We start from the raw sequence: 21022 nt of genomic DNA, 5'->3' as shown, positions 1-21022 counted from the left end.
CTAAATACCCTAAACTCAGTCTGCATTTTTATTTGGTTATTGTCACTAATGCATTTCTGTGCAGATTTATGGTTTATTTTGAGTTTACTTACTTACTACACTGTCCACCTACTCATCTGCTTACCCACCACTTGAGTGTCCTGGATGCCCAGGACAGTTGTAGGTATTGTCATTGATTGCTTTCCATGGCATTGTGGGTATTGTTGATACAGTAAAATGCATATCAACCCAACTTTGTCCTTCCCTCAAACCACAGAGATGAATTATCACAGATACAATTTCACAGAGCTTTGCTTTGTTACAAAACAATTGAGTTGATTGAGGTAAAATGTCACACTGGGATAAACTGGTGTTTTACACATCTGTAACACAATAATTATGAGGATATTTTTGTGGAATTGCCCATCATACCTGGTAGAGAACAGCAGCCACCCTCCTTTGATCAACTGTTGGGCCCATTGCACTAAAGTTCCTCACGCTACTGCTGCTACTGTAGAAATTGCTTAATACACTTCAGGGAAAGCAAGAAAAACAATCTGCTGTGACTTTTCACAAACTCAACACCTCCTTCTAATCATCTATGAAGTGGCTGAGGTCGATACACTGTTCTTCATCCCCAGTTTCAATCAGGGGCACGTTGACTCACTCCTCAACTGAGGACTATAACGTTACTAGAGAAAAGAAGACAATTTATATAAGCGGGAGGTCAAAGGAGATTGAATGGAAAAGAAGGAGTTTGATTAATAGATACAAAGGAAGTGGAACTCCTAACAACCATCTGCAAGACCGGGTAGACCACAAACACTGTCCCCATCAGATAAACAACACTTAAAGCTTTCATCTTTGAGAGAGAGGAGAAAATCAAGCTGCTTCAGATCTGAAAACATCCACAGTCCATCCTTCCACTCTGAGAAGACGACTCAGCGCTGTGGGTCTGAAAGGATGTGTAGCTGTCAAGAAGACGTTACTGAGATAAGGACATCTGAACGTGGACATCTGAGACATGGAGTAAGGTTTTATGGAATGTTGAGTCTAAATTTGTAATTGGGATTATTTGGATTGTGAGAAGCAGGAAATGCGACCAACTTCTAAGACTGAACTTTGTAGGTGTGGAAAAATATCCCTGCAGATTTCTTGGAAAAACTGAAAGTGAGTCTCCTGAAAAGAATGGAAGCTTTAATAACAGCAAAGAGTGGACCCTGAAAAAAATGTCTTCTGTGTACTTAACATCCGTTTTGACTGGAAATTAAACCAAAGAAGGAAGGGTGGTCTCTGACTTACACAGTACTGTATGTGGGCTTTTTTATTTCTTGTATTATAACCTCAGTATCCACAGCCATTCTCTCTAACTAGCTGATAAATGTTCATACAGTTTATGCTTTCTGACTCACAAGCATTCCATGCAATCATACAATAGTCAATGTAAAGCGCTCTTGTGTATCTGGCTCTTACTCATACACCACTCAGATCACAGTCATTTCAAAAGGCATTCAGCTTAATGAGCATTGTCATTAAATGGTGATTAAATTATCTCTCGGTGGGCTTTGTGGAGGCGCATCTGCAGTCCTTCAGTGTTTCATTGTTAGTGTTTGTGGTGAATTACTCTAGTAAAGACTCTCCTCATACAGAGGAATTCTACATTAACGTCTAGCACTTAGCAGGACCGCTTTAGCATCAACATTGTCGTTAATGTACGTTCTCCATCAACGTCACGCTGTGTCTTTGGCTCTTGATGTGATAGATGTAGCTGAACAATACGCACGCAGTAACATAAACTACAGAGACAGGAAATCAGAGAGCTGAATAAGATAAGCAACTCGGAAGTCACTGGACACAGAACTGCAAAGAGAATAACTGCCACCTACAGGCGGCATACAGTTGTATACAGACAACTGAAATGACATGTTTTAGGATTTTCTGTGCAGGAATAAGTGAATAGATCCTCTATAGAGAACACACTTATATAGCATTTTTCTGCAAATTTAAGTGCACAATTTCTGTTTATTTGCTGAGTTTAACATGGTAAAAAAATAAAACATAAATAGAAAATGTGCCCTGAATTTTATTATAATATTGTTTGTTAAATTCAGCCAATAAACAGTATTTGTGCATTAAAATGTGATACATATTTTCACTTAGAAAATCAACAAAATGTCATTGGACTTTTGCATACAGTAGTAATACTACACTGATGGCAAAATGACATTATTGTTCACTATACATTGGAGGGGCGAATGGGGCAAAACACATTTTGGTTTTTACTAGATTATCTTCAAAAAGATATTTAAGAATATATATATATATATATATATATATATATATATATATATATATATATATATATATATATATATATATCACTGTTGTCGAAAGAAAACCTCATATCTCTAAAATGGTAACTTTACAGGAGAAGGAAAAACATACTTTACTTTTAATGAAACTCAATGGAACCAGACTTTTTTCCAAGTCATTTACGGCCGTTTCTTTTGGTCGATTCCTCATGAAATTTACACACAATGTAAAGGACAACAGCCTTTTTTAGGTTATATCAAAAACTAAATGACAAATATGGAGATACAAGGTTGTCTCCTGACAACAGTGATATATAAATATAGAAACGCGTGTGTGTGGCGTGCACTCGTCCCTCGTGCCCCAATGGCGGTCGCGAGAAAGCCAGCAGGAAGGTGGGGCCCGAGCTCCGAGCAGGGACAAAGCCCGGTGATGATGGTGGGGAGAGAACAGCGAGTGAGGGGGGGGTGGTGTGCACGCCACAATATATATAGATAGATTTTTTTTAATTATATCCCAGAGCCCCTTCTTTGTGGGGTTTCCATGTTCTCCCCATGTCTGCGTGGGTTTCCTCCCACAGTCCAAAGTTATGCAGTCAGGCCAACTGGAGATTCTAAATTGCTCCTAGGTGTGAGTGTGTGTGAATGTATATGTCTGTCTGTCTGCCCTTCTGCCCAATGACTGCTGGGATAGGCTCAGTTTATGATGAGCTTCCACTAATTTTTATTTAAACTGCACCCCATAACATTGATATAAGCATGCTAGAGACGTCATGGTGTATGACAGAGTCTCCAGCAGCACTGCTGTGTCTGATCGACTCGTGCCAGTGCAACACACACTAACACGCCACCATTTAATCAAAAGAAGGACGCATATCATGGTCAACTGAATTTTCCTTGCTTTCCTTGAAATAAAATTGTTTGATATAAACTGTAAACATTCTTAACATTTCAAAACATTCACCCTCCAATCCATACAGTCCATATATGGAAACGAAGCCCATTTTGAATTCATTGATTTGTGATGTCATGAAAAAACAACTGACTCATTTACATACATCCTACAGCCTGCGGCAGTTTAGCCCCACCCATTCATGCTGAAGTTGTAAGGAGTGTTTCAGCCCGGACTGCTTTTTCAGTGAGGCACAATATAGGACAGCCAATCAGAACAGATCTCATTTACATACATCAGTCTTAAAGACACAGTAACAAAAAAGCCTGTTTGATTCTAAGGGATAAAGAGAGGTTGGGAAACGGTCACGTAAAAAATGAATAATTGTTTTTGGTAAATAAAGAAGAAGTATGTTGGATATGGTCCCGTTAAGTACTGTGTATCTATGGGTCGACCTCCATAGAGAACAGTAATAAATCTCACTTGCTTTGTTTACATCTTTCATCTCCGTTATTCTTTATGAACTGCAGTTTCGGTCGTCTGTCTGATGCAACAGCCAGAAGGGCTCAATATCTGAGCCTGTTCATTTTTAATGCGGACCATATTGTGTCCTGTGGGCTGCTCAGAAAGTGGACAGTAGTCAACCTCACACCTCACGTCTTTGCGAAAAATTGTAATTATGAGAGCGGTGGGCCCACATACAGACCCTTAGAGTGTTTAAATGACCTCTGATTACTTCATCATGAATAACGTCACAAAAACAGTGCACCTGTGTGAGACAGCCTGCGTATGTGTATGTGTGCAGTGATGACGTGTCAGGACCCTGGTCTGGTGGAGCACGGCCGCAGGGTGCTGACGGGGTCCCGCTTCACTGTGGGCTCCAGCGTCCAGTACGTGTGCAATAAGGGATACTCACTGTCCGGCCCCGGAGTCCTCACCTGCTACAGCCGCGACACGGCCGACCCCAAGTGGAGCGAGAGGCTGCCGAAGTGTGTCCGTAAGTCCAGTAAACAGAACACTCCCTGCCACAGGCATGGAGTCACCGATCACACTCATCACTTATGTTGTTTCATATGCAATAATAATTTATACAATGCAAATTTAAAAGTAGATTTAAACATTAATGTTAATTCATTATAATTTAGATTCATATGAAATCCTTTAAGATTTTATTCAACATTTCAAGTATTCTGGAGCCATTAAGAAGTTATTAACTGATAAATAATGTACTGTAATTATCTGTTTACAGTGATGTTTGCCCAGTTCATGCTTCATTATCACTACTTTTGAAATATGTGGAATTCTATATATACATTTTATTAGAACTTCAGTCTTGATGCTGTACAGCTTTATCAGTCATTTTAGAATCATCTGTCACTTTGTCCTCATTCTGGACACATCTAGACAATACATTACTACTCTTTTACAGCTAGTCGTAGGAAGAGATATATTTATATAAAAGCAAATGATTTCCTGCTGAGTCTGATCTACTCATACCAGCACAACACACACTAACACACCACAACACGTCAGAGTCACTGCAGTGCTGAGAATGAACCACCTAAATAACACCTCTCTGTGGTGGTCCTGTGGGGGTCCTGACCACTGAAGAACAGGGTAACATTGAGTATGCAGAGAAACAGATGGACTACAGTCTGTAACTGTAGAACTACAAAGTGCTCCTATATGGTAAGTGGAGATCATAAGATGGACTGTGAGTGTAGATACAAGGAGGTGGTGTATAAATACACACATATATGCACAAACCAGTCTCTTTTACATGAATACACATCTCTAGTAATATAGATAGATAACTATTTGCTTTTACATTATTGAAAAAATTGATTCAAAAGTTTTCAATAGTAGTGATCAAACACGTGCACATCTACATTTCAGTAAAAGGATGAATGTTATTGCTTATCAGAGTACAGTGCAAGGGATTAAATTGTTGCCCTCTGTCGCCACCTAGTGGATTATTGCGCTGCACTGCAATGACTGCACAGAGCTCACTAAATCACAGCGTAAAGAAGGCAAAGGTTTTCCCTCATTTCTTATTAAATATTATATGAGTTTGCATTGTTAAACTCAATTTTAAAAAATCTATTCAAATGTACCCTCTCAGTGAAACTGTAGTGATTAGTTAGCCATTGCATGATGATAATGCATTTTAAATTCTACACTCATAGTGAAAAATGGTTCTATATAGTACCAAAAAAGGGTCTTTAACCATTTAACCATGCAAAGAACCATGTATTGAAAGTTAAGAAGGATTTTAACATTTTAACATTGAAAGTTAACTTTTTCGGAGAAGTTTTGTTCTGACAGTTACAACATAAAACCATTTTAAAGATCATAGAAGTAATATTTAAAATTTAGTAATTTAGTAATATTTAAAAGACTGCATGGTTTGCTGTTGTTGAGTTAAGTCTATTTTAATTGGTTGACATTTTAACATTCTCAGTTACTCCATTATCACTTAAATTATTTGTCAGACTTCATTACTAATGTAATTGATAGTGAAAGCCCTCAGTTATTAAAAAGACTTTATTAAATTGTTCTTTTTCAGCTGAGCGGTATGAACCCTGCAGTAACCCTGGTGCTCCCTCCACTGCCATCCAGAGCTCCGAGAAAGCCTTTTTCCAGGCCGGGGATACGCTGACCTTCACCTGCCGACCTGGCTATCAGCTCCAGGGGGAGACCACCATCCGCTGCATCCCAGGACATCCCTCTCAGTGGAGTGGGATGCCCCCTGCATGCAGGGGTAGGAACAGTGTTCTTGAAATACACTTACTGTCCACTTTGTTAGAAACACTGACCTTGTACTTCTACTCACTGGCTACTTTATTAGAAACACCAACCTTATACTTCTACTCACTGACCAATTTATTAGAAACACCTACCATCTACGTTCACCCACTGACCACTTTATTAGAAACACCAATCTTGCGCTTCCACTCACTGGCCACTTTATTAGAAACAATGACCTTGTACTTCTACTCACTGACCAATTTATTGGAAACACCTACCTTCTACATTCACCCACTGACCAATTTATTAGAAACACTGACCTTGTACTTCCACTCACTGGCCACTTTATTAGAAACAATGACCTTGTACTTCTACTCACTGGCCACTTTATTAGAAACATTGACCTTGCACTTCTACTCACTGGCCACTTTATTAGAAACACCAACCTTCTACTTCCTCTCACTGGCCACTTTATTAGAAACACTGTCCTACGTCCTCTCACTGGCCACTTCATTAGAAACACCTACCTTTTGCTTCCACTCACTGGCCACTTGAGTGGCAGTGAGGAGACTGAACCACCACTCAAAAACATCCAGCCAAGAGTGGTTCCAAGGTCAGAAACTGACCACTGATGAAGGGCTAACACAAACTGTCAGCACATCAACAGATGGACTACCGTCTCTAACTGGACACCAGAAAGGTGGAGCTACAAGGTAGGCGTTCGGCCAGTGAGGGAAGGTTGAGATCAGGTCCAGAAGTGACTGTTAACATGTTTGTACGAAAGAGAAAATGACCATTATTATGACAAACAGTGAGCTGAAGCTCCATAGAGGAAGCAGTTCATGCTAATAAGCTTGAGGGAAGAGCACGTTTTACTGAAGTTTTCACTGCTGTTTTTTATCCAGCTATCTTGCCTCTTAAATTTTTAATTGAAGTCATTAGTTAAATCGAAAGCTGATTCAACTGATGTTTCCTGCTTAAAGCTGTTGCAAATTGAATAGCGCCGTTTAGACTACGGTGCTGCTTAGAGGCCGTTTGGGGGAAATGAGAACACTTAATCAAAAGGCCTCCCTTAATAGTCTCCATTATTTTAAGTGCCGTAAGTCCTGTCAGCATTCTAAATCACTTTTACGCAATTTTTACCTAGTAATTCATTTTTTGTACTTTTTTTCCTTCTGGTGTTTCAATTATGCTTCTGAAAATTGCCTTTTCTCCTTTGTAGCCACCGGGGGAGATGCTAATGAGCACAGATTGGACGGTAAGGTTATCTCTCACATTGGGAGGCTTAATCAAATTATTCTGGCTTTTTTTATGGCAGGTGGCTTTTCAGCTAGTTTTAGAGGTTTCAATTATTATAGCTCCTGTTGCTGCATCATATAGTGCTGTTAAAGGCCATGATTCTAATTTATAGCATGTTATCTTTGAGCAAGTGTATTACAAGATTAGATGGAATGTCAAACCATTTTTCAGGAAACTGCATTAAAGAAACAGCCCAGCATTTTTCAACCTAATCTTCATGCGCCGCATCTTTGATTTCCCCCGTACTTGAGTCGAAACGCTTAAAATGGAAGCTATTATAAATAAACGCTGTACATGTACTGTACAGTACTGTGCAAAAGCCAGAGACCACTCTTCATATATTTCATCTCCAGCCAAGACATGAAGCTGTTGCTCATTTTGTGGTGTCTTTAGCAGAAAATTACACAGAAGCCTCAACAGCTACATAAAATATCAGAGGTTTCAGTGTTTACTGTGTCCACTCTTTACCTTTATTACAACTTCCATTCTTTTCAGGAGACTCACTTTCAGTTTCTCAAAGAAATCTGCAGGGATATTTGAACACACTTCCAAAGTTCAGTCTTAGAAGTTGGTTGCACTTTTTGCTTCTCAAGATCCAAACACATTTAGTGATGTTGAGGATCTGGACTCTGGGGTGGTCAGTCCATTATTCTGAGAGCACCAGCAAGAGTGGAGCTTGATTTTCTCCTCTCTCTCAAAGATGAAGTGCGGTTTATCTGATGGGGACAGTTTTGGTGTCTAACAGGTCTTTCAGGTGGTTGTTAAGAGACCAATTTTCTCTCTAGCTTTTAATCATTTCTGAACTCCAGGTTTGGAAACTCCTGTTTTTTTTTGTTTTTTTTTCAACTTATTTTTCTTTGACTTTCTCCTTCTTTATGGTAATAGATTGTCTTATATCTAATCTCCTCAGAAATGTCCTAAAAAACGAATAACTTGTACACAAAGCCTGTTTTAACTGGAAATTAAACAAATAAGGGGTCTCTGACTTTTACACAGGACTGTATATAAGTTTAAAACTACAACTGTGCATTAAAAACTACAACTGTTTATCCAACATTTGAACACTGGAGAACACAGTTCTGTTCACTTTCTCTAAGGGTTTTTGGTATCCATGGCATTCAGTTCAGTCAGAGCCTGTAAAAAGCACAAATCCGTATTATACCACTGATGAATTTTCACTTTGCGATAACTTGTTCTACAACATATATCTCGCATAAACATTTACTGTGTTCAGCAGCTGCCCATTGGCTTCTATTATGAGTGATTTTCAAGTTGACCCAGTTCCTGTTCTTTTCTAAGGGCGTTAATCGACCACACATTTCAGATATGGCAGATGGAGCTTAGGTTGAAATTCAGTGGCGTGTTTCTTTAATATGTGTCCGGATCAGTGGAGACCTGTCACTACAGCCTGTATCAACACATTACAGAAACTCATAACACTACAGAATTTCTGTGCTAGTTTTCTATGCCTGCTTTTGTTTTTGTTTTTTTTTCATCTAGTTGTCAGCTCTGACCTCGGTGCAGAGGGCACCAAAACTGCTATTGCAGTCATGGTTCCTGTGGCAGCGGTGTTACTGGTCATACTGGGCATTTACCTCTACTTCTCAAAGTAAGTAGCCCCAGTGGTTCCCTCAGCAACTGTTGTCACTGTGCAATAGAGTTGTAAGTGAGACCATAAACTAGCGGTCCCATCTCGGTCTTGACCTCATTTGGACTTGGTCTTGTCTCGGTCTCGGGGTAAGGTGGACCCTGAAATTGTTGTCTAGAACAGCCGAGTGCGATGCCTCCATCTGAGGTAACTGGAAGCTGAATTATCATTGAATATCAACAAAACCAGAATAAACAGAATAAAACAGTCCTTTCGCTGCTTCTGGGGTTCACAAACTTTTGCAACTCACAACCCACATAAACAACCACAAAAGCTTAATTAAAAAATCTTAATCTGGTCTCAGTCTTGATTTAGACTCAGATCTAACGGTCTTGATTACAACACTGCATCAGTTTTCTCAATAAAATAAAACCAAATTTGTTGTAGATTAATGTATATATGGACTATAATCAGTGAACTTGTAGAGAGGAGAATCACACTCTGTAATGTCTTCCAGGTTTCTCAAACGCTAGAGGGCGCTCCCGAGCGAGTCCAAAATGAATGGGTTATTATGGAGCATTTGAGCAAAACCATAGTTTATAAATGCTTAAACATTTTTAATGTAAAAGAATAAATTCATTTTCTAAACACAGAACAGAATAAAACATTTTAACGCCATTCTTATATTTTTAAGAGCTTTTAAACTCGAGTTATAGGAGTTTAAAACAGCGCCTCATGTACATTCATGACATCAGTGAGCGAGAACAGCCAATGAGCTGCTCCACCGACAACCAATCAGCACTCAGTAGCAGTAATGCTACCATTGTATTGCTCAAAACCCGCTGCTGTAGAAAAAAGGAAACATACAGGTGAATTTTCTTTGCTTTTTTAGTGAAATACATCATTCTACTTTCTAAAATTAGAGAAAAGTTCTAGACAAGTGATTAGAAACTATTTTAACTTATTGTTTTTAGCCGTCCATTCACTCCCATTCATTGAGGACTCGCTCGCGGGCGCCCTCTGCTGTTTTGCCATCCTGTTATGATATAAGGGGGAAATAAGAAGTGGCCAGACTCCTCATAAACTGGCTCTGCTATAATGTGCTACTCCTGTTCAAGTTCACAGACTTCCAATAATTATCAGGAAGCTTCTGCACATTTTAATGCAGAATTACTGTTTATTTCCTGAATTTAACACATTGGAAAAAAGTGAAAAATAAAACATGCTTATGCAAAAGTTATGGAACATTTTTAAAATATATTTATTATATTATATTTTTTTCCCAATATGTTAAACGTAGCAAATAAATACATACTGCGCACTAAATTTGGCAAAAATAGATGCTGTGTTAAAGTTTTTAAGATGATGTGTTACTATGTTCACTTAGAAAATCAACAAAACATGTAATTAGACCAGGAGTGTTCAAACGTCTACATATGATTGTATATCAAAACTCATACAATGTAGATTTAAATATTATAAACCAGACAGCAAAGACATTTTTAGACCTTTTATTCAATATTTCAATTATTTTAGGAAATAAACAATGCTGTATTGAGTATTATACTGACTATTTTGACCATTAATGGAGTAATCTGAGATTTAGTCGACTTTAGTAATCTGTATCAGGCAATGTGAGAGTGGACTTCACCTCTGTTTTTCCATGTAGAGTCCAAGGGAAGACCCTTCACCTGCCCAGCTCATCTTTACCTCCTTACGACAATATGACAGAGGAGTCCGCGTTCGACAACCCCATCTACGAGACTGGAGTAAGTATGGATGCCCTGAACCTCAGAGACGTGGACTCCCAGAACACCGTTGTCCTTTCCTGACCATTTTTCACCTCCAGCTCCTCTTCCCTCACCTGCCATACCATCGCATGACCAGCAGAGGGCACTCCATATCACTTCCATTCCTATCCAAGGTTTCTCACTCTCACTTCCAGTAAATCCAGCATTGATTAAGATGCTCCAGTCTCACACGCAGACTGAAGCCCTTCCCTGTGCAGTCTGAACTGAAGACTGATTGGTTTGTGGAAGATACAGCTGTCACTTTTTGATGCTTGAACAAGGCACCCAGTTCACTCGGTTTAGCTGAACCTCTTGCAGGAATAGTTTCCAGTGGGATCTTGCAGTATTCTTAGTTTGAAGGCCAGAGCTTGGAAACATTCCTTATTGTGGTGATTCTTAAATGGCTCCTTAAGCCCAAAGTCCTCTTTCAAGTTTGAACTTCAAAGACGTCAACAACAGGGAGACGTTATAATGAAGAGAAGAGTTTGAAAGTGAAATTATGTTCTCAGTCATACTCATTTTTACATAATTAGCTAATCTACAACAGCTCGATCCAGAATTCACGCATAATGCAGCTCAATGACAAAATAAATGAATAAACAAATCTATTTTAAGTCACATCTGAATGTCTTCATCATGTTATGGTGCACTGCTGAGTCTGTGAAAGGCACATAGAGGACTCTGGGAAAATGAGAATTGGGACGTCCTGTGGCCTTGTGGTCCTCACTGGCGGGCACACATGAGAACCGCAAGGCCACGAGTGCAACAGAGCTGTTATCTAGTGAATGTGGATCCAAGTCTGTTAGGATTTATATTTCATCCAAATCAACATCATTCAGTGTTGTGTATTCCTTCCATGTAGATGTCCTGATCCTGTTGAAGCATTTAAAGGGTCCATATCATAAAAAGCTAATTTTTCCTTGCTTTGTAAACATTGTTGAAGTTTCGAGGTATATCTTTGCTCATAGAAAAACAGCTCGTTTAAAATGATTTCACAAAAACAGACACATTTACATATATCCTAGAGCAGTTTAGCTACCCCCATTCACATTGAAGGTATAAGAAGTGTTTCATTATTTTTTAAGGAGGCACAATCAGAACAGGCCAATCAGAACAGAGCTCATTTACACACATCAGTCTTAAAGGCACAGTAATGCAAAAAAACTGTTTAATTTGAATAGAAAAAGTTGGAAATTGGTCCCGTAAAAATGTGGACCCATAAAAAATGAAATGCAAGAAAAATGTAGGATGGGCCCTTTAAAAGAGGATCAGTGGGAGGTGAAATTATTGTGTGTGTTAATATATTTTCATTGTATTTCCATCAGTCACTGTCTTTAAAGAAACTGAGAAGCTGGAGGTCACATAGAAAAAAAAACATGCGTGACTATTGATTTTACTTCATTACACTTCATGGAAAGATCATTAAAGAAAATCTATTGATTTCCAACTATATGTTACGGTAACCTCTGTATTATTATTATACAGATGTACATATTTGGTAAGGGGCTGTCACTTTTGACTATATTAGTTATTAAATAATCTGATGATTAATTTAATGCTTAATCAGAGTAATCAGTTTTAAAAAAGTAGAACAAAAATAGACTTAAACCCCCAAGGAATCTAAATCTGAGTTAGGTTAATCTCTCTTTTGTGGGCTCACAAAATACAAACTATGTCTTGTGGATAACTGTCTGTAGTCCATTTAATGGCTGATGTATTTTGCCAAAATAGAGAGAATTCTGCTCTCTGTTTGAACTGGATGAACTTACAGAGAGAAAACGAACAACCTAGCAAGAATAACTGAGATAGCAAAAATGAATTCATTCATTCGCTCAGCCAGCCAAGCCAGCATTCCCTGGATGCACGTCCAGCAGTAAAGTGAAGAAGAACCTGACCTCCTTCAGGACATCACCATATAAAAGCTGGACAGTGATTTACACAGAGTGGACACAGCACAGATAATCTACAACACAACACAACAGTGATTAGTTCTGCTTCAGTGGTGTTAGTAGGCTGGGAGTAAAGTTGGATGGAGGGTTGTCAATCACGCTCACTTATTAGAATACTAGGCCACACACAGAAAGTTTTCAAGTCTCATAAGCGATTTTAAAAATATTATTTCTTTTTTTTTCATTCAAACTGACAGAGGTTTAATATAACATTCCGCTGTAATATCATGCAAGCTTTTTTTTTATGTTTTTGTTCCTGGGGTTTTAAATGAACATTAAGAAACCACACAGATCCTTTCGAAGATTCAAAAATACTTCAGATAAACTAGAAACCTTTCAAATCTTTAAAAATGATGTGGCAAAAATGAAATGCATATAACTGGGTGCATCCATCAGATCCATCATTTCTTATTGTAAGCAAGACCAGTTGGAGAGCTTAAAATATGCTCTATAAGTATTCATTTTAAAGGGGAAGTCCACCAAATTTTCAAAATTCCTTCATAATTCTATTGTTTAGACATAAATACCATCATTCAGAGTGGTTTGATAAGAAATGGTTCCATATAGAGAAACTTACCGGCTCTGATTTCTTTACAGTTGTGGTGATAGGAACCAGGGGTTGGGATGTCTGCAACACAAATGTAGCCATTTAACATATTATACAAAACCACCAGTGAGTCTACACGTGTCTTCTGAGGTTTTATATGTAATGTTGGTGATGGTAATCGTAATAGTACTAAATCTCTCCACCATGAATACATTTGAGAAAAAATATGTTTCAAAACTGACATAGACAATCAGTCTCAAACATCAGACAGCATTTTATGTCTTTCTGTAATCAGGGCTTTTTGAGGCATTAAACTACTGACGTCTGGTCCCTATCACCACCACTGTGAACAATTCCGGCTCAGTAGGTTTCTTTAGAACAGCACATTTCACATGAAACCACTCTGAATTACTTTGTTTACATCTCAATGACTAAATTATGCAGAAATATAAAAAAAAATCAGTGAAATTCCCCTTTGATATCAAATTGTCAAAGAAAAAGAAGGACTTGTGTAGAGCTGAATGCATAGCTTTTGTCCCACTCTAAATGCATGTCTATGGATCATGAACTATGAGAACTATGAGTTCTCATGACGTTTCAATCTCTCTGCCTCTACGTGCTCCTGTCATGGACCCCGCTGGCTGGACCCTCCACCCCCTCTCCCATACCCACTCCTCCATCAGCCGCGGCTGGCCTGCCGTGATAACTAACAGGCTCTGTGTCTGTGTCCCTGTGTGGCTGCACCATCAGAAGAGCGATGAGGTGAGGTGTCCTGATGGAGGTGCATGACAACACCAAGGCATGATATCCCTGTCTGATCACCACCAGCCACCATGTGATGTCCTTCACGGTCACTGCTGTCAAACCTGTGCTTTGCCTTGCAAAATGTGCAGTAATGCTGAGACACAAACAGACTGGCCATCAAATGTCTGGGGATATTTTTCAAAGATTTTAAAAAACTACAGTAGGGATGATATCGGATATCAGCCTGATACCATGCTTATTTACTAATACTGATAAAAACGCACCAATAGCAACATCCGATTACCCCCCGACACCATGTGACATAAGCCTGGTGCAAACTGCTGCACTAATGAACTCAAGCTGACAGTCTGCTTGCATTGAGGAAGTGTTACCGACGCTGTGACACAAAGTCGCTGGTCACTTCAAACATTCTGCTGTGGCATATTCCTGCCAGGAATTCACTGTGTGATTGTGGCCCATTTTTAAACACACACAATCACAACCACTTCCCCAATACGGGTGGAGGCATGTAGGCTAGCAAAACGGAGGCAAAACGGTCAACATTTACCACCAAAGTCCGCATATCCGTCCATATAAGCGTTAATATGTTGATTTTTCAAAATGGTCAGTGTAAAATTGGCTGTAGAGACACTGTATTGTCCTAGTATGTACATCACCGCCTTTTAGTTTCAGTGTAGGGTTGTAAAGTTAGCAAAGCTGCTGTAGCTCAGTTTCTCAGTGTGTTTGCTCAGTACTCCTGCATGCATTTTGAATGAAACAGCTTTATTGATAATTATTTGTAGACAGAGTTTTGTAGGGGCTGCGTTTCACGTAGCAGGTCAATCAGATCGAGCGTTTTCGTACAGTGTGAGTATATAGATCGTAGGCTTTGGTTGTACATGGTGGTCTATTCAAATACACAGTGTGAATCACCAGAGAACAAGATTTCTAAAATTGTACTTTAGAGGACTTTCAACTAGAGCTCAACCAGCCAACCATCCAAAAAGACACCTATAACACAAATAGTGAGCTCTTCGGACGTAATAGCCTCAGATGTGATTCCTCCTATTGCTGTTGTTGAAAGACAGAGGGGAAAGAGAGGATCAAAACTATGAAACATCCTTTACGTACAGCTGTACAGAAGTGCTTTTCTGATGTGGAACAAAACCCGCTCTTCTCCACTGCTGCTCCATCTAAGGGAACTAATGTAATGCAGCTAGCTAAAGCACTTCATTTAAAATCAGCTAGATTTTAATGATTAGTGTGTTAATGTACATTGCACTCATTTACACTAACTGTTTAACTCTAACTAGGTTACTCAGTATTGGAAAGTACTATAAAACATGTGCTCATACTTGGTGTGAAGAAAACTGTATTGGTGTGTCCCTAAACTGCATAAATTTCACATGTTAAATAGAAACCTTTTTTGATCTTGCTGCTTTTCTTGGCAAAAACTGCAAAAGGGAGGGAACAATTGACTCAATATACCCAAAGTTTTAGCACATACCTGTTTTCTTACTTAGTTAAAGTGTCCGTATCATCGAAAACTGAATTTTCCTCACTTTTTGTAAAGAAAAGTATGTAAACACTGTTAAAGTTTCAAAATGTACCATCCCATGCAGTCCATACAATCCATATATGAAAACTAAGCTGCAAAAGCAGCCTGTTTTGAATTCATGAGACACAATACACAACAGCCAATCAGAACAGAAGGCATTTACATATCTCAGCCTTAAAGACACATTATCAATAAACAGTCTGTTTAATTCTAAGGAATAAAGGGTTGGTCTTGTAAAATTATTTATGACTGTTTTTGGTTCATATAACAATGCACATGTCATAAATGGGCCTCAGGAAAAAATAAAATACAAGACAAATGTAGGATTTTGGCCCTTTAACAGGGAAAATGTCACACAAAGGTTTGTCCCCAAACTTTTGGTGGGTAGTTTGTTTGTACACTGGAAAAAACAATGCACATATCAATGAATAATCATTCTGTTTACTGTTCTCATCATGGAATGATTTGGAGGAAATTAAAGGGCAGTTCCACCAATTTTTCAAAAGTTCCTCTTAATGCCGTCATAAAGATGTAAACTAGGTCATTCAGAGTGGTTTGATGAGAAATTCTTTGTTCTAGATAAACTTGCCAAGTCAGAATTGTTCACAGTGGTGATGATAGGAACCAAACGTCCACCTTTAAAAGCTCCCTCACAAATAGATATCAGATGAAATGGTTATGAATGCACTGCCTGGTGTCTGAGACATTGTTTTATAATAGCCTTACAAAATTTTGGATATATTCAGTGCATTGTCAGCCAAAATAGTCCCCAAAGAAAATTTATTTTTCAGACTTACTACTATTTTACCATCATCAACACCACATATAAAAACTCAGAAGACACATGTAGGTTGACTGGTGGTTTTGGATAGTAAGTAAAATGGCTGTATTTGCGTATCACCACCACTGTAAAGGAGTCAAAGTCTGTAAGTTTCTTTACAATGAACCATTTCACATCAAGACACTCTGAATGACATTGATTATGACTGAATTATGCAGACATTTTGCAAAATTGGTGGAATTCCCCTTTAATTCCTCTGTTACGATGTCCATATTTGCTTTTTTAAATGACATATCATTTGAAATGAATTTGCCTCAGATTTGTTTTCACTTATTGTCTTCAACATGTGCGGACTGAGTGGAACTTTTGGTGAAGAAGGGTCTTTCTTGTTTTCACTCATCATATGCTGCCAGTCATGCGCTTGTGTTTATTTGCAGTCAACTGTGTCTGAGTAATCCATTCTTAATGGATTAGTATTATACATTAATTCATTACATGTGAGTTTTGCTTTTTCCAAATAGGTGTTAAAAACACTGTGTTCCCTCTGTTTTACGTTTTACAGGTTTCTACTGTGCAAAAGTTTGTTTTCAGCTAACTGAAAGATGTATTTCTAACATATTTTGTAAAACCGTCTCTGCATGCATTTAACCTGTGACTACTAAAGAAAAGCATCCAATATACAGGACTGTGCAAACATCAAAGACTACGCTTCATTTATTAAATTTCCACTGTCCTCAAAAAGTTTCTCATTTTTCAGCTTCAGGAAAAAAGCAGAAAAAATATTAAACAGAAAATTACGCAGAAACCTTAACAACCAAACATAACACGAAAGTTTTCGGTACTGATTGTGTCACTCTTTACCTTTATTACAGCTTCCATCCTTTCAGGAGACTCACTTGCAGGTTTTTCAAAGAAATCTGCAGACACACCTCCAAAGTTCAGTCTTAAAAGTGGGTTTAGCATTTTCTGAAGTAATCCAAACACGTTCAGTAAAGTATAGGCAGAAACCCCTGTGGAGTTTTTCTCCTCTCTGTCAAAGATGAAAATTTTAAGTGCTGTTTATCTGCCGGGGACAGTTTTGGTGTCTACCAGGTCTTCCAGGTGGTTGTTAGGAGCTTCATTTTAATATATATTTTTTAACTCCAGTTTTAAGAACTGTTTTATCACTTTTTTTTACTTTTCTCTTCTTCATGCAAGTGGATTACCTAATATCTAATCTCCACAAACAAAATGACTTGTATACTTGTATTTATAATGGCTGTTTTGAATGGAAATTAAATAAATGAAGGGTACATTATATGTCCAAAAGTATCCAGACACCCCCTTTTAATGAGTGAGTTCAGCTACTTTAAGCTTCATTCATTGCCGACTCAGGCTGGGCACACAGAATGGGACACTCTGGACAAGCTGCACATGAGCCTAAGGTCATCATGTCAAATGCCTTGTGTCAGCTAGAGGGATATAAAGCCCTACAGCACTGGGCTGTGGATCAGTGGAACTGCGCTCTCTGGAGTGATGGAGCTCCATCCAGTACCTTTGGGATGAGCTGGAGACCCAGAGCTGATCACCCAACCTCACTAATGCTCTTGTGGCTGAATACAATTAAATCCTCACAGCAATGTTCCAACATCTAGTGTAAAATCTTCTGACAGAAACTCCCTATTAATACCCTTGCTTTCAGATAAAAGGTTAGAAAATCTGGTGTCTACAAACTTTTGGCTTATAATGTAGATTCACTGAGCCCACATTAGTTACCTGCATTGCTGATCATATCAGTGTCGCACCAAAAAGTCCTTGATGAACATGTTTATCGTTGCAGGAGACGAGACAATATGAGGTGTCTATTTAGAGACTGTTGAGCAGTGGCTGTCCATGTTCTACACTTCTCCTCCTCTGTGACAGCTCCTCCTCTGTTCCTCTCCTCCTTCCCACACTTCTCCATTCCCTCCTTCCGCTGAGCTCTTGTACAGTATATTTTTTCTCCAGAGGACCTCTGCCAACACTGTAAAAGATGGGGGACAATATGATGTTATTTTTGTAGCGCTTCAGCAACGATGACCCAACTTTCTTTTTTCTTCTTCTTCTTCTTCTTCTTCTTTTTGTTTTTGTTTTTTTTTGTTCACTGAGCACAAAGTTTGAGTGTACAAAATAAAGAGGGACAATATCAGAGTGTTTTTCAGTGTCTATATAATGAGATGGGACATGCTTCAGACTTGAGAACGAACAAGAGTCCAGCGTTATCCAACTATGCCGTGGTGACACTCAGAGACCAGTGTGTTAATGCTATCATTACTCAGTCTATTAACGGCATTGGCACCAGTGAATGTCTGCATGGGGTTTTCTTTCCTAAACACTTTGTAAATAAACTATTCGACTATTCGAAACCAATATGCTTTGTGTCCTCTTTGGTGATTATCTGTACAGTAATATTAAATGACTGCACCAGTATATACTGCATACTGCACCAGTATATAATGTATACTGCACACTGTATCAGTATATACTGCATACTGCACCAGTATATAATGTATACTGCATACTGCACCAGTACATATGGCATACTGCACCAGTATATAATGTATACTGCACACTGTATCAGTATATACTGCATACTGCACCAGTTTATAATGTATACTGCACACTGTATCAGTATATACTGCATAGTGTAGTAGGATATACTGTATACTGTATACCTTACTAGTATATACTGTAAACTGCATACTGCACTAGTATATACTGTATACTGCAAACCATAGCAGAATATACAGTACACTGCAGTCTACAAGTATATAATGTATACTGCATAATCTACAAGTATATACTGTATGCTGCATACAGTAGCAGAATATACTGTACACTGCATAGTCTATATGTAGATACTGTACACTGCATAATCTACAAGTATATACTGTATACTGCATAGTCTACAAATATATACTGTATACTGCATACCATACCAGTACATACTGTACACTGCAGTCTACAAGTATATACTATATACTGCATAGTCTACAAGTATATACTGTATACTGCATAGTCTACAAGTATATACTGTATACTATAGCAGAATGTACCGTATATATGTAGCAGAATTTACCATACCAGTATATAACGTATACTGTGTACTGCACCAGTATATACTGTATAAGGCATACTCCACTAGTATAAATTGCATACTGCATACTCTACAAGTATATACTGTACACTACAACCCGTAGCTGAATATACTGCATAATCTATATGTATATACTGTATACTGCAGCAGAATATACTGTACACTGCATAATCTACAAGTAAATATTGTACACTGCTCATTAGCTTATCGACTGGGTAAAGTGGTTTGCACTGTCTAACATCATGAATGTACGATACTGGTTGCGCTCCACTATCTGCCTGGCATGTGCCAGATGTGCCGTGTGGGCATGGTTTCCATTTCATTTATATGCATCACAAGACCCCGCATACGCTGCTTTCACCACCTGAAAACTTTGGGTCAATCTGCAAAGTTGCGTCTAGTCAGAACAAATGCCATGTGGAAATATCATGGCAAACCCTGAGACCTTCTGAATCGACAAGGGAAATTTGTCCGGAATAAGGACAGCTACAACTGATTCTAGTGACATTGTGTATTTCAGTTATATGTGCTACTCGACAATTTATGTAAGAGCCAGCATAAGTACCGCCAAGCTTTTACTCTCTTGCTGCTAAGTAAAAAGCGGCAAGCCAGCACAGGTAAACGGAGCACACACAGTGAAGTCCTATGACTGCACTCTCAGAAAAAAGGTACTAAACTGACACTCTTGTCTCTGGGGTGGTAACCTCAAGGGTTCATCTCAATACCTTTAGTCAGGGAACATAATTGTACCATAATCCACTAAAATTTTATTTTCTAAGTTGTATTGACTCCACACACCCCGTCTCGTCTCCAGGCTTTTATTTTATTGTTCTGTTTTAAAACATTAGGTCATGGAAAAATAGAAATACATATGATTCCACTTATTTAAGGTACACAACTGGACCTTAAAACCACTGTTGTACCGTTGAGGGCAGACTTACATTGTTTGTACCTTGATGAACGAAAAGTGTACCTCCACAGAACCTTTATTACTAACAGTGTCGGACTGAAAAAAAGCTTCAAAAATATGACAGATATTTTATGCTGCTCTGTAAAAAAAACAGTGACTTTGTCTGTATAAGCAGGATCATCTAAAGGTTACAATTTTTCAAAAAAGCTCCTTAGGCCTTTCTTTTTGGGCTCTTTTGCGCCCTCTAGTGCCTGACCAACTGAGAAGAAATTACTCTGAAATTCTCTGGTTACATCCTCCTGAACTTACCCTGCTACATCACAGGATGCAGTAGTTCATGAAGAGAGCTCTGGCTGCATACATCATCTTTGGCGTACTGGAGAAACTGCACAGTACATTTTTGGGTACAATCAGTATGCAAGCAGTAGGTAGCAGGACCCAGATGTCAAATGAAGCCTGTCAACTTTAAGAACATAGTTCTCTAAATGTACTCAGAGGGGAGAGAGGGGGTGGTTTCAGGGCAAAAACATTGATAATAAGATATGTGTTTAATATGGGCAGCTCCTTAAACCCTTTTCACAGCCATAAAATGCAATTTCAACCTGTTTCAACCTCAGTTAAACTACACATGGAATATATTTAGATGGGAATGTCTATGATTTACAAAAGTGGAAGCATTCTGGATTTTCATTCAAGTGAGCATGCAAGTCAATGTTTATTAAAGTGTTGTTTAAATGCTATTGCAATTGTACAAGATTTGTTTGACCCCTCCCCTTTTGTCCCTCATTGCTCACTAGCAGCCCAACACAGAGT

The 21022-nt window shown here is 38.6% G+C and overlaps 1 protein-coding gene across 1 annotated transcript in view; it reads left to right on the top strand.

Annotated features, from left to right (window-relative positions):
* The window catches only part of sez6a (seizure related 6 homolog a), a 240819-nt gene extending 222247 nt beyond the window's left edge, over nucleotides 1-18572 (top strand). The window contains 7 exon segments of the mRNA XM_036595719.1: nucleotides 3986-4177; nucleotides 5747-5941; nucleotides 7151-7186; nucleotides 8728-8836; nucleotides 10485-10584; nucleotides 13852-13863; nucleotides 18004-18572. Coding sequence (XP_036451612.1) covers nucleotides 3986-4177; nucleotides 5747-5941; nucleotides 7151-7186; nucleotides 8728-8836; nucleotides 10485-10584; nucleotides 13852-13863; nucleotides 18004-18033 — 674 coding nt within the window. The 3' untranslated portion in view covers nucleotides 18034-18572.
* The last annotated feature ends 2450 nt before the right edge of the window (nucleotides 18573-21022 follow it).

The sequence above is a fragment of the Colossoma macropomum genome, unplaced genomic scaffold (genome assembly GCF_904425465.1).
Source record: "Colossoma macropomum unplaced genomic scaffold, Colossoma_macropomum, whole genome shotgun sequence".
Taxonomy (NCBI): domain Eukaryota; kingdom Metazoa; phylum Chordata; class Actinopteri; order Characiformes; family Serrasalmidae; genus Colossoma; species Colossoma macropomum.
This window is presented reverse-complemented; position numbering and strand designations above follow the sequence as displayed.